The sequence below is a fragment of the Zootoca vivipara genome, chromosome 1, assembly GCF_965207765.1.
Source record: "Zootoca vivipara chromosome 1, rZooViv2.hap1.1, whole genome shotgun sequence".
NCBI classification, from domain to species: domain Eukaryota; kingdom Metazoa; phylum Chordata; class Lepidosauria; order Squamata; family Lacertidae; genus Zootoca; species Zootoca vivipara.
In genome coordinates this window covers 89,618,540-89,642,626 of record NC_142582.1, presented here as the reverse complement: position 1 = coordinate 89,642,626, position 24,087 = coordinate 89,618,540, and the positions used below count along the sequence as shown (strand labels likewise).

At 41.5% G+C, this 24,087-nt stretch overlaps 1 protein-coding gene across 3 annotated transcripts in view; it reads right to left on the bottom strand.

Annotated features, from left to right (window-relative positions):
- Positions 1-24,087, bottom strand: part of PCNX1 (pecanex 1) — an 84,115-nt gene that overhangs the window by 4,764 nt on the left and 55,264 nt on the right. For all 3 annotated transcript variants that reach the window (XM_088669970.1, XM_088669973.1, XM_088669978.1), the window contains 21 exons: positions 23,813-23,923; positions 22,482-22,573; positions 21,080-21,189; positions 20,586-20,691; positions 20,094-20,186; positions 19,262-19,412; positions 18,809-18,950; positions 18,363-18,540; positions 17,257-17,365; positions 16,731-16,860; positions 15,231-15,289; positions 11,005-11,220; positions 10,144-10,397; positions 8,998-9,228; positions 8,607-8,707; positions 7,234-7,384; positions 5,974-6,204; positions 5,220-5,494; positions 4,182-4,387; positions 2,031-2,470; positions 806-946 (listed from right to left, as the gene is read on the bottom strand). In XM_088669970.1, the coding sequence (XP_088526096.1) occupies positions 806-946; positions 2,031-2,470; positions 4,182-4,387; positions 5,220-5,494; positions 5,974-6,204; positions 7,234-7,384; positions 8,607-8,707; positions 8,998-9,228; positions 10,144-10,397; positions 11,005-11,220; positions 15,231-15,289; positions 16,731-16,860; positions 17,257-17,365; positions 18,363-18,540; positions 18,809-18,950; positions 19,262-19,412; positions 20,094-20,186; positions 20,586-20,691; positions 21,080-21,189; positions 22,482-22,573; positions 23,813-23,923 (3,527 nt within the window). The remainder of the gene's footprint in view (positions 1-805; positions 947-2,030; positions 2,471-4,181; positions 4,388-5,219; positions 5,495-5,973; positions 6,205-7,233; positions 7,385-8,606; positions 8,708-8,997; positions 9,229-10,143; positions 10,398-11,004; positions 11,221-15,230; positions 15,290-16,730; positions 16,861-17,256; positions 17,366-18,362; positions 18,541-18,808; positions 18,951-19,261; positions 19,413-20,093; positions 20,187-20,585; positions 20,692-21,079; positions 21,190-22,481; positions 22,574-23,812; positions 23,924-24,087) is intronic.

Genomic DNA, 24,087 nt, shown 5'->3' with positions numbered 1-24,087 from the left:
AGACCAGTAGTTTATAGTGTAACAACCACTAGAAGAGGCATGAAGAACTGAAAGAGGAGAGGTGTAGAAAGAAAAGAAATGTAAACAATCCCATCTCTAAACCAATTTTTTGGGACAAGGGAGCATATTTCAAAGAGACATCCACTCCTGAAAACCTTATCGCTTCCCATTATGTCCCAATTGTGGAGAGTACACAATACTGATCTCTCTCTCTCTCTCTCTCTCTCTCTCTCTCTCTCTCTCTCTCTCTCTCTCTCTCTCTCTCTCACACACACACACACACACACACACACACAGTCTGATGCTGTTACCATCTAATAACAATATGGATGGAGTATTCCTCAGTACCAGGAAAAATATACAATGTGGCCAGATCTCATACTCGCATTTCACAGAAATCACTTAAACGTAACCTCCACATTTTGCCTCATAACTTTCTTTCAAGGAGGGCTAGAGTTTACTTCTTTTTTTACCTGAAAGCTCAGAGTCTGGGAAACCTGCCAAGGGACACCAATGAAAGCCTCTGCAGACAATGCAGCACTCATGGGTGTCAGGTTAGCAAGACTGCTGTAACTTATTGCATGCATGAGTTCCATTTTCTATATACTTTCTGAAAGGTATATAATATGGTGGTTATGAAAATCACCATATATGTAGCATAACTTACAGGCTGCAAAACTGAGCTTTTCCTAGTGCTCAAAATGATTCTGAAACATGAAGTATACATAGTCCTGTGCCATATGTTCAATGGGACTGTTAGAATAAATATTCCAATCCCAAAAATCCACTGCAGAGAGCTACTTACATGGCCTTCCATGCCTTCCTGAGGACTCCAGTCTTTCCAGCTGTTTCTTCCAGCTTTTAACCGTATCGTCTCATCTGGCCACTGCAGTTCCTTTCTTTTGGACAAGTTGATCCCTTCCAATACCTGGCTGGGATCCATTATCTGCAACAGAAAGAGTTTAAAATATTTAGGAATAATCTGTTTAACTAGAAATTAAATTCTCACTTCTGCTATTGGAAAAAGGATATTGTACTGGGACTGTATCACTTCAGTACACAGGGGAGGGGTTGCATAATTTAATATTCCCCCATTGTAAACCCATTTTCCCCATCTTCCAAATTTTGTTACCAATACTAGTTAATACTAGGCATGCAAATCTCTTCATCTTATAAGCTTTGGTACATAGAATAAAACAGGAACACATTCCTAATCTCCTACGCTGTGCCTATAGTACGGGAAGGCCAGCTAATGCTTTGAAGGATTTGTGAACCACAGACTGATCAGTTAAGGTTACTAGTCGACATAGGGTTATGCGGAAAAGAATGGCAATCATCATAAGGCAGCCTTAAAGCTCAAAAGCTGTGTTGGAAACATGCCAAGTCGCTTGCTTCTTTCAAACCTTTTCATCTTTCTTGGTCTGGAGCAGGCATCCCCAAACTGCGGCCCTCCAGAAGTTTTGGCCTACAACTCCCATGATCTCTAGCTAACAGGACCAGTGGTCAGGGAAGATAGGAATTGTAGTCCAAAACATCTGGAGGGCTGAAGTTTGGGGATGCCTGGTCTGGAGCCTGCAGGTATTTGTAAGTAGTAGAAAATGTATCATCTCTACAGATACTTTACCATAAGAACCTCAGCTCCATTCTCTAGAGCAGGCATCCCCAAACTGCGGCCCTCCAGATGTTTTGGCCTACAACTCCCATGATCCCTAGCTAACAGGACCAGTGGTCAGGGAAGATAGGAATTGTAGTCCAAAACATCTGGAGGGTCGAAGTTTGGGGGTGCCTGCCCTAGAGCATTGCATTACACAAGAGGTCAAAAACTAACTTACCACTCACTGTCTAGTGATTCTAAAAAATTTAAAGAAGACAGGGAATCAGATTTATTTTATTATGTATTTATATTCTGCTGGAAGCAGCCCAGAGTGGCTGGGGAAACCTAACCAGATTTGTGGAGTACAAATAATAAAATAAATAAACAATAACAAATGTTATTACTCCTCCTCCTCCTCCTCCTCAAGTTGATTTACCTGAATTCTATATCTAACATCCTCCCTTTTGGTTTGTGTCTGGTTGACAGGGCTGACGTGTGTGCCTGGCTGTGCATCAGTGACATTACTCATTCCCTCTGTCCCTAGAAATCCAACGAGGGCATGCTGCTTGCAGGCAGGGATACTTTGGCTGGAGCTGCTTGAGGAAGGTAGGCCATGTTGCATGCTGACAACACCTGTCTGGCTTGGGGGGTCCATTTGGTTCACCATGGACAGACGCGACTGGATGGACGATGGAAGATTTCGAAGGGAGATCTGGCTGGTGGAGGAGCGTCGGCAAGGCACAAAGCCAGTAGTGGACGTGCGCAGGGATGAATGACGACTGCTGTAGCAATACGACGACTGGCTGGCAACTGAGGCACGAGCAGGAGAGTGTCTGACAAGGCTGGACTGCACAGAATGAGCACTATGACTGGTGCCTAATAAGGAAATAAAGGACCGTGAGAGCAAAGGGTAAGTGCAAGTCTTTGATATCTTACAGCTTTATTTTAAGCCTTTAATATACCAGTTCTTTCTTGATTTAAAATTGATCAGCAAATTAGAAAAGCTCCACAAGGTTTCAATAATTGTCAAATAATTCAAATTCATAATCTGTTCCAGTGCCTGTTGTAAGTACAACTTACACAGGTGTAAAACATACCTGATAAATGATAAATACCATCTATTTCTACATGTTTTAAAATGAACTGTTACATTTCTCCTCTTGTCTTCGTTCAGTTGCCTCGTCTTACCATGTCATCAGCTATTTTTGCGCAGAGGCACATTAGCTGAACTGGGCAGTGCTTTTTCATACCACCACAGATTTGAGTTCCGTTTGAAACATAACACTGTCAAAACTGCCTGGCCCATGTGCTGAGCTGCTGCATTCACAGAGCTCATAGTGGGCACTTAAAGCAGCCATATGGAGCAATTTAAAATGGCCTTGTTCTGGCAGGCAGAAGAAGAAGAAGAGGAGGAGGAGTTTGGATTTGATATCCCGCTTTATCACTGCCCAAAGGTGTCCCAAAACGGCTAACATTCTCCTTTCCCCTCCTCCCCCACAACAGACACCCTGTGAGGTGGGTGGGGCTGAGAGACTTCAAAGAAGTGTGACTAGCCCAAGGTCACCCAGCAGCTGCATGTGGAGGAACGGAGACACGAACCCGGTTCACCAGATTACGAGTCTACCGCTCTTAACCACTACACCACACTGTTACACCATAAGATGTGTAACAGCCTCAAGTCCTTCACTGGGCAAATGCTGTATAAGATGGGTTTTTGTTTTGTTTTTTGTTTGCCTACCATCAAGCTGCTATTTGAGGTTTGGCGCAGGAAATTAAACTGTTTTCTGATATGCCTGGTCAATAACTGGTTATAGAACTTCAGGATTTTCTGTATGCTGATCCTTATGGAAAACTAGTGTCATTGAGCCCGTTAAATAAACGGGCGCTAGAGCATATGTTGTCAAACATTTGTAAAAACCCTCATGAGCGGAGCCGCGCACACGCACCTGTTGCTTGCTGGCTCGCGCGGGAGGGTCGGGCAGACGCACGCGCACGTTCCCTCCCCAAAGCCCTGGCACTTCTTTGGCCTCTCTTCATCCCCTCACTGGCTTTTAACACACCCACCACAGCCAACCCACCCCCACCCCCTAACCCGCCCGCCAGCGCCGCGGCTTCCCTCCTTCTCACCTCTCCTCAGCGGCAGCAGCAGCGCTGCCTGCGCCCATAGAGTCCTCGCTCCCACTCGGCAGCCGCCCCCCAGTACATTCCAGAGAGAGCAGGCGAGGCAGACGGGACCCTCCACCCAACACTGACCGACCAACGGGCCAGAGCAGACCGTCCCGTCCTGCTCCGCCGCCGCCGCCAACGAACAACACACGACTCTCAAGCACTGACGGACTGACTGATTGACTGAACTGAGGGAGGGAGGGAGCCGAATGCCTTGTGTCTCTGCACTCCAAGTCCCAACGGCTGCCCTTGGGGCACATGCGCTGTAGCGCAAACCCACAGACACAGGGACTGGACGCAGAGACACTTGGACTTTATTATATAGGATGAGTGTGTATCTCTCTCCGCTGCTTCCTTCCACAGCATGACAAAAGCGCTAAGGCACTTAAATGTACACTCTCGTGCTCTGGCTCAGCTTTACCTAGAGTGGCAGGGTGAGGCGGAACAGGAGGATGCAGTCCTGTTCCAGGGGCTTGTCCTACTGTGACATTTCCTCCTCCTTGAGATACGCTGCTTTGAGAGTCATTGGCAATTGCACTGTTACTTGTGCAAGATGCTGCGCCTCCAGCATCTGAGTCTTCGATGTTCCCCCCACTGTTGCATCCAGCACCACAGCCTTTTCTTAACCTGAACACAATGGAAACACAGCAGAAAAAAAATGAGACTAGAGAAACTAGACACCAGGTTCTAATGCAACTCTGGTCAGAAAGAATTCCTGCTGGAATTTCTCATGAAATTTGCCCTGAGCTCAGGCTTCATCGTGTTTTCCTGCCCCAACCCAGTATTAGCTGCTGCTTTAAGGGCAGAGAGATTATAACATTGGGAAACACATTATAAAGGGGGGAGAACTCCATTATGAAAATGCTATTCTACCTCGATTAAATGCAGAAAACGTTTTGAAATATATTTGGCAAATAGTGTGTGACAATTTGCAACAGCGAGCATCAAGGTGGCATTACATATTTATCTAGTAAAAGCAGAATCTTGCACAGCTGTGCAAGTGCGTAGTTTTTGTTTTATTTGTGATGAACTGTATGGATTTCAAGGAGTTTACTTGTGTAGTTGTAGGTAAGCAGCCTCCAGGGCCTTTACAGCTCCCCAGCCAGGCTTTTGAAAAATGTATTTTACATAGAAAACAGGTGCCATGCTCAGTTAACTCTCGCAGCAGGTTAGTGATACAACTGAGATCAGATTTCTGGATATAATCTATTCACATTGCATTTTCTAATGACTTAGCAGTGTAACTATAAAATTCAAATTAGATAAGATGCCTGGCTTTATACATTTTGAACTGCACAATTCCCCTGTAATACGGTAGGAATCATACCCTGCATTTGCTACATAAAAGAGAGCTATGGAGCTCCAAAACTTTTTGTTATGTAAGCTATGTACTGAGACTGTTTCAATGGAATGTACTAATTCCAGTGAATGCTCTCTGGAGATTTCTTGAATCGCTCACCTATGCCATGTAGAGACTATGAAGTTCCTGATGTTTCCCAAACTGATGGCACCCCCGAGAATCTCTTTGAGCTGCTCATTGCTATCCGAGTAAGATGTAGTCAGAGGGGACACATAAATGGGGTATCCAATTGGCTGATCACAAGATGAGTTTATCATGTTTCTTAAAGCTTGCTTTGCATTCTGGATGCTCCCTCTTTCTGGGTTCCGATTGCGCAAGAAAACCAGCTCTTGCTGCTGCCCAGCCCAAAGACCACGAACACACTCCTTATTGACCTACAGGAGCACAGAAAGAGAGGGGGAAAATGTCACTGGGGAAAGTAAAAAATAGTGGCAAGCACATAGCACACAAAGATGGAGAAAAAATTCATTCAGTCTACGTCTTTAAGTCAACTGGCCTATTTCACTCCTCGCAAACAAATACTGTACACATGATTATTCATCAGAATTCACACTTTTCCTAAGTTTGGAACGCAGTTCTTGGCTCAGTACATTTACTGTTATGTGTCAAAATGTAACGATATACCTTGAAATAGTATGACTCTTTTGGATTAGTGGTTTTGTTTTTTAAAATGGTATTACTTATTTGTTGCAACTTGCCCTGGGCACTTAGAGTGAAGGGCAGGCAAGAGTCGGATAAATACACAAATCCAGTTTTTACAAGTAACTAAAACACCAGCCACCATCATATTTGGGAAAGATCACACATTTGATGCAACTCATGCAAGATTTTTTTTGTGAGTCAGGCAACTTACTTTAATGACTCTGAAGATTAGAAAGCGCTTGTTCAACATGATTATTTTGTATTCATTGGTGCCATCATCCATTACGTGGCGAAGGGCAAGCAGAGAAGGAGAATTGGAAAGGACAGCACTTCTCCAAGCAGGGTCCCCTTCATGAGCTATGACCAGATGTTGTTCATGGGATGTGATGGCTTCATAGAGAACAGCGGGATCATCATATTCATCTGGAGATGTGAAATGATCCTAAATAGAGGAGTGAAAGGATTGTTCAGTAGGTTCTTCACTTTGAAAAGAGCAGCAGTTCATTTTAAAGAACCCTAAAATTATGCCGAGACGCGGGTGGCGCTGTGGTCTAAACCACTGAGTCTAGGGCTTGCCAATTGGAAGGTTGGCAGTTCGAATCCCCGTGACAGGATGAGCTCCTGTTGCTCGGTCCCTGCTCCTGCCAACCTAGCAGTTCGAAAGCACGTCCAAGTGCAAGTAGATAAATAAGTACTGCTTCGGTGGGAAGGTAAATGGCGTTTCCATGCGCTGCTCTTGTTTCGCCAGAAGCGGCTTAGTCACGCTGTCCACATGACCTGGAAAAACTGTCTGCAGACAAACGTCAGCTCCCTCGGCCAGTAAAGTGAGATGAGCGCCGCAACCCCAGAGTCATTTGTGACTGAACTGTCAGGGGTCCTTTACCTTTACCTAAAATTATGTTCACTAACCCTCAAAACTGTTTATGGTGTCATCCATACACATTAAAAACATAATTCTTAAAAGATTTAATTCATCAAATATTTTGGAGACTGCTACCTAGATTGTAATATGACTACTTAAGGATTCTACAAAAATATTTGTTTTTAAGTTACTTGCAAAAAGCAGCCAACTTCAGTCAAAGCAAGATTTTTCAAAGGTAGGCTTTTGGGGGGAGGGGAAAAAAGGCACCCACGACTGTAATCGAATAAGTTCACCTTAACAAACGGTGTGTGTGTGTGTGTTCAACTTTCAAAAAAATATTGTGTAAATGAATTAAGGATGCTCCACCCCAAAGTGTAGCAATAAGCAAATTATTACTGTCCTTTATTGGTACACCCAATTTTACATTACATATTTCCTTGCATATTACTAAAAACAGATCATTTCCATTTGCCCCCTCAAACTGTACCTTTATAACTGTTAAGTCTCCATACTATAGCTGTGCAACAGAGCACTTGAACACAGCTTGAATAAGATAACCCACGCCCCTTTTAGCCCTGATGCATACATGCGCAAGTGGTCCTTATATACCTGGTGTAGTTTTAATGACATGCGTATTCCTGGGACCACTACTTTCCTCAGCAACTCCATGTCTGCAAAGATCCATTCATCTCGAATTGATGAGATACGAAAATCCCCTTTGAACAATGCATGGAGCCCATAAAGGAAGGATTCCAAATTACTGTTTAGTTTGGAAAAGAAACCCCAAATGTTAAAGCAGGCATTCAACATTCCATGTGAGCAGAAAAAGTGTTGAAAAGAATCTGTTAACACTTCCAGTCCCATACTCACAGCTGCCAATGCAGATTAGAACTGCCATTACATACAAATGTAAACAGGGAAGTAGAAAACTGCCAACAATCACTTCTAAATTCTGCCCTAACTATATATGAAGGGGAATGCTGAAGTGCCCAAGGAGCAAAACATCTCCAAGTACCCCTGCAGACAGCAGCTAAATCATTCTGGCTGATGAGGCCAATAGCAGCAGTTTTACTTGGGAGCTTTTACTATACTGCAGTCGCTAAGTTGTTGAAAAACAAACAGCAATTTCACACCAATCTTTACCATGATTTGACCATCCCATAATATTTCACCTCCCTCAATTGCTGTTTTTCTTAAGACTTATCCTGTTCTTAATGTCAGGTGGAATATGGGGCTCCTGGTGCCTCGCCTTCCCATCCCTGGAGGTTTGTAAGGCACTGTGATTGTGCTTCTCATTTTCACAACAAACCAGCAACATAAAGGTGGATTATTTAATACTGTACTGTCATTAATTTTAAGCATATGGAGCTTTCCACTGGAAAACAAGTCTCTTGAAACCCTCTATATGAGACCTTGCCTCAGCTATGCTGGGCACACAGAGGAAATACATTTTCTGTATAACGCTAGGCTTGCCATCCCTGCAATAATAATTAGTCATTTCTCACTTTCTCCTGCAGACAACTGCCAGCTACTCAGATCTTGAGGCCTGTCTCACACAAGCATTGTGAAGTATATGCTCATTCAAACGTCCCAGGGCAGAGTACGGCAACTTAAAGATACAGGGAAGAATTGAACATTGCGCTCCTCTGATCATTCCATCCGTGCAAACATTTCAGCTTGTCAAACCTAATGGTCCCCCCCTCTCCTTCCCCCTTGTGCTGTTCTGGGGGTTCTCCTGAACTCCCCAAGTCAATTTCAAGGCTAGGGGGGTGGGATGTGTGAGGGGAGGGGAGTGGGGGAAGGCCCACTGCACAAGCAGAAAACCTTGATGGGACTCGCTAAGTGAATCCTGCCCACAATATGAAAAGCAGTTTAAAACAAAGTAATTAGGGCAAAGGATGGAAGCATATGTGCAAATTACACGATTTAAATGACCCTAACTTTCTCTTCTGTAAAATCCTAGAGTAAGAGATTTACATTACCTGGACATATGATGTGAAGCAGTCCCCAGAGCTCTCCGGCCAAGAACACACAGTCCATAGCAAAGAGTCACCAGGGAAGAATCTTTATCTGCATTCAATGGCTTCAAGTAAAGGGAAAAGTGAAATGCTTAGGGAAAACAGAAGTAACCACCATAGGAAATATTGCTATTACGTCTTACATCAACCTTGGCCTGAAACAATATCATCTCATGAACATTTTTCTCCACTTCATGCTCCAACATGACTCTTTATTCTTTACTTTCCTTACATTGTTTCAATGAAAAATCGCTTCTTTGTGTGCTTTTAACTTTTAATATGAACTTTTGTTGGGATTTAAATACTAACAGACACATATTTTCCCAGGATCCCTGAATAATTAAAAGATGCTTACCTTTTCTCTCCGAGAGCAGCAGTATTCTATCCAGTTGAGATAAATGACACAGAAACTCTCTCTGGAGACCCCTGCTAGGCGGTGGTCATAATCCTCATCAATATTAGGAGTAAATGTAGGATCCACATCAACATAGTTTTGGTCTGCACATTGCTGCAAACCTTCCTGCATTGTTTCATTTGATAACCATTCCTCTAGCTTGGGGGAGGATGTTACATAATAGATGATACCCTGTAAAGGCAAAAGGTTAAAGGCATTAAGGCATGTAGACTTGACCACAATTCTTTATGGTGATTTGTATACATCCTTGAAAAAAAACGATGAAAGGAAATAAAGACATGCTGTAAAGTGGCCAAAGCTATCAAACTGATGTGTCCATTGCATGACTAACATATAGCAAGAGAAGAATATAAGCCTGAGGCTTCACTTGTTCCTTCTAGATCATTCATGTAGCGCTAAACCATGGTATAGTGTTACGTGTGACCCAGCCCAATAAGTAAAACAGCAAATCTCAACGAACAAAATATGGATGTCAACAGCTTGATAAATCACATTATACATTTGACATTTCTTTCCTGTGAGACGTAGTGTGTAGTGGTTAGAACAGTTGTTCCCAACCCTTTTTTGGCCATGTCCCACCTAAGCATCTCTAAAATCCTGATCTCCCCCCCCGCTCCGGTGACATATAATTATTATTATTCAAAATGTGAACTCTTATTCACATGCAGGAAGCCTAAAAGGCCATTCACTGTTAATAACTCATTCTCAAATTGCCAGCCCTTAAAAATCAAATTGCCCCCTTGTGGAAACCACGGGGTTAGAGTGTTGGGAGACCAGGATTCAAATCCCCACTCAACCATGAAGGTCACTGAGTGACCTTGGGCCAGTCATAATCGCTCAGCTTAGCATACCTCACAGAGTTCTTGTGAAGATAAAATGGGGAGAACTATGTATGTCACCTTGAGTTCTTTGCAGGAAGGGTGGGATATACATATAGTAATAAAATAAAAATTAATATGGGAAGAAGTAGATGGTTCAACTGCTTTTGCCTACAGATCATCTGCTTTTTGCGTAGTACTGTACTCAATAATGACCACACTTTCTACTCTCAATACCAAATATGTGAAGTCTAGGATTTGTATTCACCTTGACATAGTACGTGGTGAGTATCTTTCTAAGATCAAAGACTTGAAGCATGGATGCAGCACTGTTGTCTGTGATGCTGTAGCCCTCCAGGACATACTTTGTTACCAGAACCTCCCAGGCTAGCCAGCGTTGGCCAAAAGCAGCGTTGAAAGAGAGCATGTGAGGGATGTGACCAGGTTCACAGCAACAAAACCCTTCATCTTCTTCCACACCCTCCGTGATGGCTTCTACTTCCCGCTGCTGACAGTAAGTTCCTGAAATGACGAAAAAGGAACTACAACAGCTGTGCAGAGTAACTGTGACAAAGCAGTAACTGCAACAGCTGTACAAAGTAGACCAGAAATTATTATAGGCATATTGCACATGGCTTACAGCTCAGATTCACAACCACAACGCTACAGCACAGTAGAAAGAAGCAAGAAATTGCTACATTTGCCTAATAATGACAAAGATCTAATAAGCTTCTATTTCAAGCATTTATGAATGTTAAGCTTTAAATTGTCCAATATATAATTTACACTAAGCTTGGAAGAGAAAACTTGTTTACATCTGCTGCCTTTACCAACATTCACATCAGGGCCGTCTTAAGCATGTTGGGCGCCCGGGCGCTGTGGTGCGGAGATCGCTCCGGCGTCCCCGCCCTGCCCCGTTTCTTGCCGCGGCTGGTGGGCAGCCGCGCGGCTCCGCTGCACAGCGCCCCCTGCTGGCCCAGCGCCCTTGCGCCCCGCACCACCCAGCCTACCCCTAGAGCCGGCCCTGATTCACATATTTAAAATGTCTATCAAATCAAATGCCTAATCTTAACTAGCTTGCAACACAGTTTCAAGGAGATTGATGGTACGTTCATTTAGTTAGTTTTACCTCTAAATTCAAGCCCCCTCAGCTGGAAGGTGACCAATCCATTGCCTATCTCTATAAGGTGTACTAGTGCGTTGAGGTAGTCGGAAGCAAGGATAAAGCAGTCCCCGGTACTATAGTTTCCCCATCGCCCGAGGAGCAGGTCTCCACACAAGCTGTGCTGAAGGGATCGAGTTAAGTGTTCGTAGAAGATTGAATTCAAGTTATTGTCGTCTGAACCTATATGGAAGGGGAAATCCAGGTCTCATTAAGTCTAAACTAAACTTTTCGATTCATATCTACAGTTCTTTGACAAACAATGTTTTGAAAGATCTGTCCTTTATTGATAACAGAAAACTAATTGTGGTTAATTTAAACACACTTTCAAAAAGTATTACTACAAACATACAGTATATGTATTTATTAGGGGCATGCATCAGATTTAGACAAATGTTGTTGTTGTTGTTTAGTCGTTTAGTCGTGTCCGACTCTTCGTGACCCCATGGACCATAGCACGCCAGGCACTCCTGTCTTCCACTGCCTCCCGCAGTTTGGTCAAACTCATGTTGGTAGCTTCGAGAACACTGTCCAACCATCTTGTCCTCTGACGTCCCCTTCTCCTAGTGCCCTCCATCTTTCCCAACATCAGGGTCTTTTCCAAGGATTCTTCTCTTCTCATGAGGTGGCCAAAGTATTGGAGCCTCAGCTTCACGATCTGTCCTTCCAGGGAGCACTCAGGGCTGATTTCCTTAAGAATGGATAGGTTTGATCTTCTTGCAGTCCATGGGACTCTCAAGAGTCTCCTCCAGCACCATAATTCAAAAGCATCAATTCTTCGGCGATCAGCCTTCTTTATGGTCCAACTCTCACTTCCATACATCACTACTGGGAAAACCATAGCTTTAACTATACGGACCTTTGTCGGCAAGGTGATGTCTCTGCGTTTTAAGATGCTGTCTAGGTTTGTCATTGCTTTTCTCCCAAGAAGCAGGCGTCTTTTAATTTCGTGACTGCTGTCACCATCTGCAGTGATCAAGGAGCCCAAGAAGGTAAAATCTCTCACTGCCTCCATTTCTTCCCCTTCTATTTGCCAGGAGGTGATGGGACCAGTGGCCATGATCTTGGTTTTTTTGGTGTTGAGCTTCAGACCATATTTTGCGCTCTCCTCTTTCACCCTCATTAAAAGGTTCTTTAATTCCTCCTCACTTTCTGCCATCAAGGTTGTGTCATCTGCATATCTGAGGTTGTTGATATTTCTTCCGGCAATCTTAATTCCTGCTTGGGATTCATCTAGTCCAGCCTTTCGCATGATGAATTCTGCATATAAGTTAAATAAGCAGGGAGACAATATACAACCTTGTCGTACTCCTTTCCCAATTTTGAACCAATCAGTTGTTCCATATCCAGTTCTAACTGTAGCTTCTTGTCCCACATAGAGATTTCTCAGGAGACAGATGAGGTGATCAGGCACTCCCATTTCTTTAAGAACTTGCCATAGTTTGCTGTGGTCGACACAGTCAAAGGCTTTTGCATAGTCAATGAAGCAGAAGTAGACGTTTTTCTGGAACTCTCTAGCTTTCTCCATAATCCAGCGCATGTTTGCTATTTGGTCTCTGGTTCCTCTGCCCTTTCGAAATCCAGCTTGCACTTCTGGGAGTTCTCGGTCCACATACAGCCTAAGCCTGCCTTGTAGAATTTTAAGCATAACCTTGCTAGCGTGTGAAATGAGCGCAATTGTGCGGTAGTTGGAGCATTCTTTGGCACTGCCCTTCTTTGGAATTGGGATGTAGACTGATCTTCTCCAATCCTCTGGCCATTGCTGAGTTTTCCAAACTTGCTGGCATATTGGGTGTAGCACCTTAACAGCATCATCTTTTAAAATTTTAAATAGTTCAGCTGGAATATCATCACTTCCACTGGCCTTGTTATTAGCAGTGCTTTCTAAGGCCCATTTGACTTCACTCTCCAAGATGTCTGGCTCAAGGTCAGCAACCACACTACCTGGGGTGTACGAAACCTCCATGTCTTTCTGGTATAATTCCTCTGTGTATTCTTGCCACCTCTTCTTGATGTCTTCTGCTTCTGTTAGGTCCTTACCACTTTTGTCCTTGATTATGGTAATCTTTGTGCGAAATGTTACTTTCATATCTCCAATTTTCTTGAACAGATCTCTGGTTTTCCCCATTCTATTGTTTTCCTCTATTTCTTTGCATTGTTCATTTAAGAAGACCCTCTTGTCTCTCCTTGCTGTTTTTTGGAAATCTGCATTCAGTTTCCTGTATCTTTCCCTATCTCCCTTGCATTTTGCTTGCCTCCTCTCCTCCGCTATTTGTAAGGCCTCGTTGGACAGCCATTTTGCTTTCTTGCATCTCCTTTTCCTTGGGATGGTTTTCGTTGCTGCCTCCTGTATAATGTTACGAGCCTCCATCCATAGTTCTTCAGGCACTCTGTCCACCAAATCTAAATCCTTAAACCTGTTCCTCACTTCCACTGTGTATTCATAAGGGATTTGATTCAGATTGTATCTTACTGGCCCAGTGGTTTTTCCTACTTTCTTCAGTTTAAGCTGGAATTTTGCTATAAGAAGCTGATGATCTGAGTTACAGTCAGCTCCAGGTCTTGTTTTTGCTGATTGTATAGAGCTTCTCCATCTCTGGCTGCAGAGAATATAATCAATCTGATTTCGATGCTGCCCATTTGGTGATGTCCATGTGTAGAGTCGTCTCTTGTGTTGTTGGAAGAGAGTGTTTGTGATGACCAGCTTGTTCTCTTGACAGAACTCTATTAGCCTTTGCCCTGCTTCATTTTGAACTCCAAGGCCAAACTTGCCAGTTGTTCCTTTTATCTCTTGATTCCCTACTTTAGCATTCCAATCCCCTGTAATGAGAAGAACATCCTTCTTTGGTGTCATTTCTAGAAGGTGTTGTAGGTCTTCATAGAATTGGTCAATTTCACTTTCTTCAGCTCCGGTAGTTGGTGCATAAACTTGGATTACTGTGATGTTAAAAGGTCTGCCTTGGATTCGTATTGAGATCATTCTGTCATTTTTGAGATTGCATCCCATTACAGCTTTTGCCACTCTTTTGTTGACTATGAGGGCCACTCCATTTCTACTACAGGATTCCTGCCCACAGTAGTAGATACGATAGTCACCCGAACTGAATTCGCCCATTCCCTTCCATTTTAGTTCACTGATGCCCAGGATGTCTATATTTATTCTTGTCATCTCATTTTTGACCACATCCAGCTTACCTCCACTCATGGTTCTTACATTCCAGGTTCCTATGCAATATTTTTCTTTACAGCATCGGACTTTCCTTTCGCTTCCAGGCATATCCGCAACTGAGCGTCCTTTCGGCTTTGGCCCAGCCGCTTCATCAGCTCTGAATCTACTTGTACTTGTCCTCCGCTCTTCCTCAGTAGCATGTTGGACGCCTTCCGACCTGAGGGGCTCATCTTCCAGCGTCATAACTTTTATATGCCTGTTGTCTTTGTCCATGGAGTTTATTTAGACAAATACCAAGCCCAATTTGGCTGCTTTGGAAGGTTACCACAGGGCTTGTTTGAGCCCGGACTAGCAGGAGCAAGTCTCTGTTTTTGATAAAGGATTACTTGGATTTCAAACTGATGGAATATGCTGAAATGGCAAAACTAAGAAAATTCCTTCCATTAGCAACTTAGAGACCAACTAAGTTTGTGATTGGTATGAGCTTTTGTGTGCATGCACACTTCTTTAGATACAACGAAAAGCTCATACCAATGTCAAACTTAGTTGGTCTCTAAGGTGCTTCTGGAAGGAATTTTATATTTTGTTTCGACTACAGCAGACCAACACGGCTATCTACCTGTAACTATGGCGAAACTAATTAGAGATAAAGACAATAGAGACTTTTTAAAAGACTGGGGATCATTTATGCTGTATCTACAGAAACAATGTAAAGAAATGTACTCACAAGCAGGGTTTGAGTAAACACAATCAACAAAACAAATATAGAAACTACAAAGACGATGTTAAAACAATAAGAGTACAACAACATTTAAGTTAAGGAATTTAATATTAAGATACACTAAAGCAAGCAGGAGAAGTCAATATGTAAAAAACCAGAAGAGGAAGTTGAGGGAAGTCGTGGGGGGGAGGGGAATTTTGGGAATTGTATTTGTTTTTTGTTATATTATGTTTTTGTTTGTTTTCTGATATGATGTTATTACAATAAAAATGTAAAATTCAATAATTTTTTTTAAATGACTACCTGGATTTCGATCAAGCTGGGAAGCCAGTCTTGTGTTTGAGTGGTCCACTCGTTTTGTGCTGAAGAAAGTGACAAAATATTAAGTTATTACAAAATGTACCATGGCAAGTCTTCTTGCCACGCATGGGTTCTCTACCACCATATGCCTTCTTCTCCCAAGAAAAATGAAATAAAAGATCCATGCCAAAAGTAAAACACCCTCTTGCATTTTCCCAGCTGGTGATTCTCTCTCAACTCCCTGAGGCTCTGTCTGTTGAAAGATGAATTGTTTACAAAAATAAGCCAGTGTAACCTGGTTTGTCACCCCTGCAAAGAAAATGCAGCTAAGTGCTATAACTGCTGCTATTTCCAGTCCTCCATTCTTTTTTCCTGTCTGCCTCTCTTCCAAGACTAAGACCAGAGGCACAGCACTCCACTGTATTTCTCTGGAAGTGGAAACAAAGTTTAGGCATAGCATACTGTCTCTTTCAGCAAATAGACAAATATGTGCACTTGCTGTCCCTACAGGTCTTCCAGCTGGAAAATTACATGGCGGCTGTGTGGCTGCTGTGAGCCCAAGTAGCTCTTTGTATCCTGGGCCAGGTTTTATAAGCATCTTAATTAGGGCTGAGGAATCTCTTGCACACAGGCCTTTCCCCTTAAACCACACCTGCCCGCTCACCAGCTGACATCACTGGCAACAAGTGAGAGAACAGGGTTTACTCCTATACAGTGGTACCTCTACTTACGAATAACTCTACTTACGAATGTTTTTACTTACGAACGGAGCGCCGTCCGCCATCTTGGATGCGGTTTAGATAGGATTTTTTCTACTTACGAATTTTTAGATAGGGTTGCTTCGACTTACGATTTTTTTCTCCCAATGCATTCCTATGGAATTCGACTTACAATTTTTTTCGACTTACGAATGTGTGTTCGGAACGCATTAAATTCGTAAGCAGAGGTACCACTGTATTAGCTTTGTGATCCTGTCCCCAGAATCTTGGCCTACTTACTATGTTTGACCAGGGATCCTGGTTTAAAACAAACACTTGCAAGTTTCACAGCAAGCCAACTTCAGACCACTGGTTATAAAGCTGGCTAGTTAAACTATCCAAACTAACAGTGGTTAAGCATTCTGTGTGAATGTGGCCAAAGTATAACACTAAAATAGTTGGGTTTTCAAGTGAAATCATTTTTCACTACATGATTGCACGAGAAGCTCATCTAAACATCTAAGAGCCAAGACAAGTTATTTCTGACTTCTACAGTTCACCAGGGAGATTCCAGAGGTTTACCTCAGAAGTATTTCCGCTGATTTCAGCTAAAGGTAGGATGAAGTGAGGATATTTTTCCACAGTAAGAAACTAGTAGTGACTGCGCAGAATCATTCTGCAGGGGATACTGTAGGAACTTAGCATCATGCATCCAGAAACACCACATATTATAACTTATTTTTATTTTTTTTATATCTCTTGTTACTACAGAAGGAGGTTTTTTTATGCCTTCAAAATCACCTACTTGTAGTCTCGCTCCCAAAACTTGACAGGTCTAACATAAGAAGTGATGAATATTGCACTTCCCAAAAATGGGTTTAGTGGAGTAGAGAAGAAAGCGGACACAGCTGCTTGGACAAACAGCATTGCAGAATCTGCAGGGAAGTAAAGTCAAGGAAGCCACAACTTTCTTTCTGATTTCTTCGTGTCAGGGCAGAATAAAAAAAAAAGAACAACCACAATAGCTCAAACATCTGTGTCATTTAGAAAGATCCAACAGCATCGCAGACTACACTTGGCAACCACTGTGCAGAAAAATGAAGTAATATGCTACTGTTCTTAGTGTAGAAGCATGACAACTTATAGCAAAAAAAAAATGTTTCTGCTACACTGCACAAACATTCATATCACAGTGCTTTGCAATCGAAACTGCTCGGAAGAGATTGGGATGGCTTGTAATAATACATATTGGTAGACTTTTACAATATATTAAGGCTTCAAAAGTTCTTTTTCCTGTCAGCATAATACATTTGGAGCTTTTTAAAGGATACGTGGTACGGCAAAAGGCTGGGCAAAAGCATGGAACGCAGATCCCCATGTGATTTGCCAAGGAGCAATGTAAGTATATACAAATCTCAACTTGTAGAAAAGCTCCCACAGCTAGAAAGAAAACAGAAGGAAACATTGAAAAAGCAAATTTGGTCACAGATCTTGTACTCTTGACACATGTATGATCTCAATTTCCCAGGAGGAGTATTATATGCACTAGGGAAAAAAATATTTAGAATCATAGAATCATAGAGTTGGAAGAGACCACAAGGGCCATCCAGTCCAACCCCCTGCCAAGCAGGAAACACCATCAAAGCATTCTTGACATATGCCTGCCAAGCCTCTGCTTAAAGCCCTCCAAAGAAGGAGACTCCACCACACTCCTTGGCAGCAAATTCCACTGCCGAACAGCTCTTACTGTCAGGAAGTTCTTCCTAATGTTTAGGTGGAATCTTCTTTCTTGAAGTTTGAATCCATTGCTCCGTGTCCGCTTCTCTGGAGCAGCAGAAAACAATCTTTCTCCCTCCTCCATATGACATCCTTTCATATATTTGAACATGGCTATCATATCACCCCTTTGTAAAACTGTGCATCATGTATGCCACAGCAGATCAACTGGTTCAATTTTAAGAGGCATGAAATGTAAGAGAATGCCATGTTCTGTCAAATTTGTACATTAAATATTTAACCAAACAAGCGGAGATTCTCTATTCAACAATGAATAAACTTCCTTTCTAGCTGCAGTTCATCAGATAACATGATAAAATATCATATATCAATTCTGATAGATAACAAATGGTCAGGGTTTCCTTTAGGAGACAATGGAAAAGAGGAAGGAGAGAGAATGAGATTCTATATTATGGCAGAGTATGTCCTAATATTATTAATAACAAATATTTTGGTACTGCTTTTAACATATTCAAGATCATCAGTTAAACTCTTAAGACCGTAAGTCTACCATAAAATAAAAAATTGGTGGCTTTTTTAAGGTTGCCTTTCAAGACTGTGGAAAAGATGACTATGCCAACTGCAAGATTTACTGCCATCTCATTCTGCCACAGTGTTATGGAACACAGAGTTTGGGCACTGTATTACTATTTGACATTACCTTGCTGAAGAGTATGGACATGAAGAACAAGTCTAGCAGCATTGTCTCTGAGAAACGTTTGTAGTCAAATGTAAAGAAAAGCACTGTGAAAATGACAGTAACAGACTGGTAGGTTGGATTGCTGAAAGAGGAACGCAACAGCTTCATACCAGCAATAGTAATCATTAAAGCACCAAATCTGCAATGAGAAAATATATTTGTCAAGCTGGTCATTTTACTGTTCCCTTTATCTGCATTCAGTACGTTCTTAAGGATTAATAAAGTGTGTGGTACATTTCTCACTTTACTGTCTTCCATTAAATATGCCTGACCCCTTTTAAGAAAGAAGAATCTGGAGTTTCAAGAGACTGGCCAAGCAACAGAGATAGCTTTTGCAATAGGACATTAAAAACAAACAAACCATAATTAAAGTAAAGGAAGTGTCGTATGTCCTGTTTTCTACTTACTCTATATCCAGTCTCTTTGGGCTAGCAATAGCTTTCGCACTGCTGCTGAGCTCATTGAGGACTATCAGAGGGTAGATAATATTCTTCTCCACAAAAAGAAGCCATATATGAAGTTTCTCAAACCACATCACATGTGCAGCATCTAAGAAGAGTCACAAAATACAATACAGAATGCAATAGGAGTCCGGAAAGCGTATCAGGAAACAAACCAAGCTCAGATGTCTATCTGCCTCCTGTTTCCCACCATCCCTCCAACATAACAGGTAAGATATCTGAACTACTTTCCATTGCTACAAAGTTTTAACTTTATTGCAAGAAACTAAAGTTTTCTATAGAAGGAAACAAGAAGACGCAGTTTAATTGTAAAGTCACAATGTAATTAATTATAGTTCACAGTAAATTCCTAGGAAATTGCCAAAGGCCGAGTCTTAAAAGAAGAATTGTACTACTTACTGCGGACTTCAAATTGATAGTATTCCTTGGTTTTCAACAGTGGGTGAGAAAAACAGTGCCAAGGGAGCTGTTTCCGAAGTTGTGGCAGTACATAATGGGTCATAAAGCCAACCGAGCCCACCAAGGCGTACAGAACATAGCTCAAGACAGGCTAATGAAAAAAATTAAGAAGAAGAAAAAAGACTCAGTCTCAAAAACAATCAATAGCAATTCCTTTCAGAATTGTGCTTCTCAATTTTGGCAGTATGGCTGTGCTGGCTGAAAGGGTGCCTTCATCATCAACCATTTTGAGTTTTGTTGGGAGGGGAGTATCATTAAAACAGGTCATATTCCTTGTGTTTCCATTTGTGCTGATACAGACAATACAAGGAATGTTGTCCCTGCAAACTTGTCTTTGAGATGCAGTGCACTGCACTATTTAACATCATAACTTTCTTCAATTGCTCATGCAATTAGATCCATCCCTTTGTGTGATCTATGCCAACTATAGCGGTCTCCAGGAAAGTCCTGGGAGACACAATAAATAGGAACATGGAGAACTACAAGATCTTTTGCATCTTGTGGCAAGCCTCATGTTCCTTCCTTCCAGTTCCCGAAGGATGGGGAGTTTGCCAGGCTGAACACTGCAGCACTGGGGAAAACAAACAAGGGACATTAAAAAGCCAAAAGAAATCCTATGTCCTAAACCAAAAGCAAATATCCTGTGCTGTTGAGCAAATCCAAACACTGTCATGTTATAAATGCTGACGTCAACAACACTGTTCAAGAGGCAGATACAAAAGAAACTGGTAAGGATATTTTGGAAAATAAGGAGCGGGCAAAAGTAAGGTACCTGCAATACTGTGAAAACTGTGCTGACGTGAATAGCAAAATAAAGTACACCGATGACTATGCACACCACAAGATCAGACTGCAAGCGTTCACTCTAGAAAGAAAGAAAGAAAGAAAGAAAGAAAGAAAGAAAGAAAGAAAGAAAGAAAGAAAGAAATTTTTTTAAACCAAGAGAGTTCCAGAAAACAGTTTCTCTTTTTTAGTTTTAAGTACTCATGATAATCATTGTCTACACGCTATAATTTAACCCCGCCCCCATCAAGAAATTTAATCCCCTTCCCAATAAATTGACATGACAGCTGACGTAACTAATACTCTTTCTTGTTAGTGATCTAATATAAAGGAAAATAAGCACTGGTATCACAACTGTCAGACAGAGGTACTTAAGGTATCATAAACAGCAGCAACAGATAATTCCCTGGACACCTGAATCATTAGAAGTGTCCTTGTAATATCAGTCTTCTTAGTATGCTACAAAAGTAAGCCAACTTACCACTGAATTTCTCAGCTTTTCAGGTAAGGGGTCTTTAACCTCAGACAGTGGATCCTCTGGATTTTTATCTTCTGAAGTAGGGAAAAGTTTTGATTGCACTAAAGAACTAAAAGAAAAGAAAATGTTTTCTTTGTAATGATTGTGCATTGATATGAGTCCAAAAAGATAAACAAATCAAGGTTTTTTAATATATAAAAAAGCAGAAAACAACTATTGAGACTTATTTGCACTTTGTCCCCCTTTGTGAAAAGGGCCTTCATGTTGCATCCATTATCCCTGGCCATTGACCATGCTGTCTTATGCCAAGTCCAACAACATGTGGAGGGTCACAGGTTAGCCAAATCTGAAAATTGTTTGCATCAGGTGGAGGCTGTCTAAAGCTTTTAGGCCCTTTGCTCCCCACAATGTTTTCTGAACAGATTCCTACCCCCTTGCACAAACAATTATTGTAATAAGATTTCTACGTAACATACGAATAGGTAATTATTACTTACAAAAGCACAGAAGGATCACTGCTCTGTCTGCTGAGATGGTAGGATATTGCCACTAACATGCCACAGAATACTGAAAAGAGCACTGGAATATGTTGACCATCCCAAGAATCCTGTGGGCAAAATCAGAGTCCATGGAAACTTTTTTAAAAAAAAGATTACAGAATTGGAAATCCTATGTATCTATGAAATAAACTGCATCAATATTATTCCTTAAATAAATTAATTACATTTCTCATCCACCTTGAAGGGCAATATCAAAATCAGTTAAAACAAATTACAATCAAGAAAATAGGGTGGGTATAAAAATGTATGCATATCTCAGGTATCAATTACTCAGGTATGAATGGCATCGTGCACCAATTCAGGTTTCACATACAAGCTGACACCATGTTGTTAGTGTAGCTGTGGAGCACAAGGGACATTTACCGTATTTTTCCGTGTAAAAGACGCCCCCTATTTTCAAAATTAAGAAAATGGACTATGCACTATCCATGTATAAGACGATCCCTTATTTTAAACTTCAAAAATTTAGGAAAAAATATGGTCTTCTACACGGAAAAATATGGTATTTGTTTATGGTGGGTTCCATGGCTTTGTTGTTGTTTAGTCGTTTAGTCGTGTCCGACTCTTCGTGACCCCATGGACCATAGCACGCCAGGCACTCCTGTCTTCCACTGCCTCCCGCAGTTTGGTCAAACTCATGTTCGTAGCTTCGAGAACACTGTCCAACCATCTTGTCCTCTGTCGTCCCCTTCTCCTAGTGCCCTCAATCTTTCCCAACATCAGGGTCTTTTCCAAGGATTCTTCTCTTCTCATGAGGTGGCCAAAGTATTGGAGCCTCAGCTTCACGATCTGTCTTTCCAGGGAGCACTCAGGGCTGATTTCCTTAAGAATGGATAGGTTTGATCTTCTAGCAGTCCATGGGACTCTCAAGAGTCTCCTCCAGCACCATAATTCAAAAGCATCAATTCTTCGGCGATCAGCCTTCTTTATGGTCCAGCTCTCACTTCCATACATCACTACTGGGGAAACCATAGCTTTAACATGGCTTTACCAGAATGGCTTTACCAGAATGCTTTACCAGGATGCATGAAATAAGTATCCTTTCCTAAGGATTTGTGAAGTTTTATATATTATTATGTATCTCCATTTTGATTTTGTACTGAGTAAGAAAATTTGTCTGTGGTCTGTAGTCCCTTAGCCTCCCTTGTTGGGTCGTATCATCTGGTGTGGGTGTGTGGCTGTGTATAATAAAATTCTAGTGTTGCAAGAAAAGAAGACAAAACCAATCTCCATCCATCCACCTTTTACAAATATTAGGAATTTCACCACTTAACTTTTAGTTTCATGAAGTGGTACAAGTATCAAGGCTAAATTTACTACTCAAAAATATAGCACTCACCTTTAGGGCACCATAACACAATCCATACAATAATGCTACTGCCACAATACTACAGATAAAACTGTAAAGTGCTGCAAGCAAGCTTGTCGTCGCTAGAGAAAAAGAAAACATTTGTTAGGAAAAGAAACCCTTAACAGTGGAAGAACATTTATTTAGGTTTCAAGAAATAAACATTTAACCTTTTGATTTTTGTTTCTACTGGGAAGCTAATTTACGACACTATAAAGATTTGCAGCAGATTATCTCACACTTAAACTTATGCTACTTTTGAGGATTCTTTTATTGCATGATATTACTGTTGTGCAGTATTCTTTCACTGGAAAAGTTAATTCAAAGATGTGCTTTTCCTAATGAGCCTGAACCAACTTAAGTAGACCATACAAGCTATAACAGACCCCCACAATGCCGCTGTTCATTTGCTATGCAGGATTTATAGGCTTTCCATCAGAAAGCATTTTTCTTTCAGGGATATTACATTTCATCAGCTCTCAAATGGCAATAATACCTTTTGAGGAAAATGTGATTTTATTGAATAACATAGTCATTGGCATGTGGGGGGCTGCCTGGTATGCATGAATGCAAACTTTCTGAGCCTCTTCTGGAGAGCACTGCCCTACAGTTGAATATATGAAACATTACTCTGAAATGTGCAGAAGCTCCTTCCAATTTTGCTTTCAGCTGACTGGATTCTGGAGTGCAACTGACAACAACTTCCTTAACGGCTCAGGGCAGAGAGAATGTTAAACCATGGTTTGGCACTACATGAACAAACCTGCTGTGCTCCCTGTCCTCTCGTACCACGCAGTTCATTCTTCCTTCTCTTGTTTGTGGCAAGCTATAGTTTGTCCTTATACAATGGTACCTCGGTTTAAGTACACAATTGGTTCTGGAAGTCTGTACTTAACCTGAAGCGTACTTAACCTAAAGCGAACTTTCCCACTGAAAGTAATGGAAAGTGGATTAATCCGTTCCAGACGGGTCCACAGAGTACTTAAACTGAAAGTACTCAAACTGAAGCATACTTAAACCGAGGTATGACTGTAGCTGAACGGGCAAACTACAGTGTGCACTATAAAGCAGCATACCAATACAAGAACAGAGGAAATCACAGTGCATGAAGGAGGAAGGCTTGTTCCAAGCACATTCATATGGCATCAAAGTATGATTTGGCATTTATGTCTGAATTGAACCAGAGTTTTGTACTAGACAGCTAAAATGAAGTCAGAATATGCTTAAATTGATCCTTTGGATAAAGCCCTCAAACTACCTTTTCTAAACAGATCTGAAAGCCATTTGCTGAATTATCCATGAAATGAGGAAGCTCAACTCACCATTGCCACCAAAGACATGAATATCTAATTGTTCACAGAGGTACATGACAAATGTGTTCACCTGAGGCAGAAGACCAATGAAGAACACTATAGGGAAACATAGTGTAAACACTACAAGAGAAAAAAAATGATAGGAAGAAAATAGTAAATACATACAGAAATATTTGCTACCCTTTCACTTTCAACTATGGAGGATATAGGTGTTCTTTAATGAATTATTATTACTTGAATTTATATACCACCCTTGCACAATAAATAATTTCACATAGCTCTTG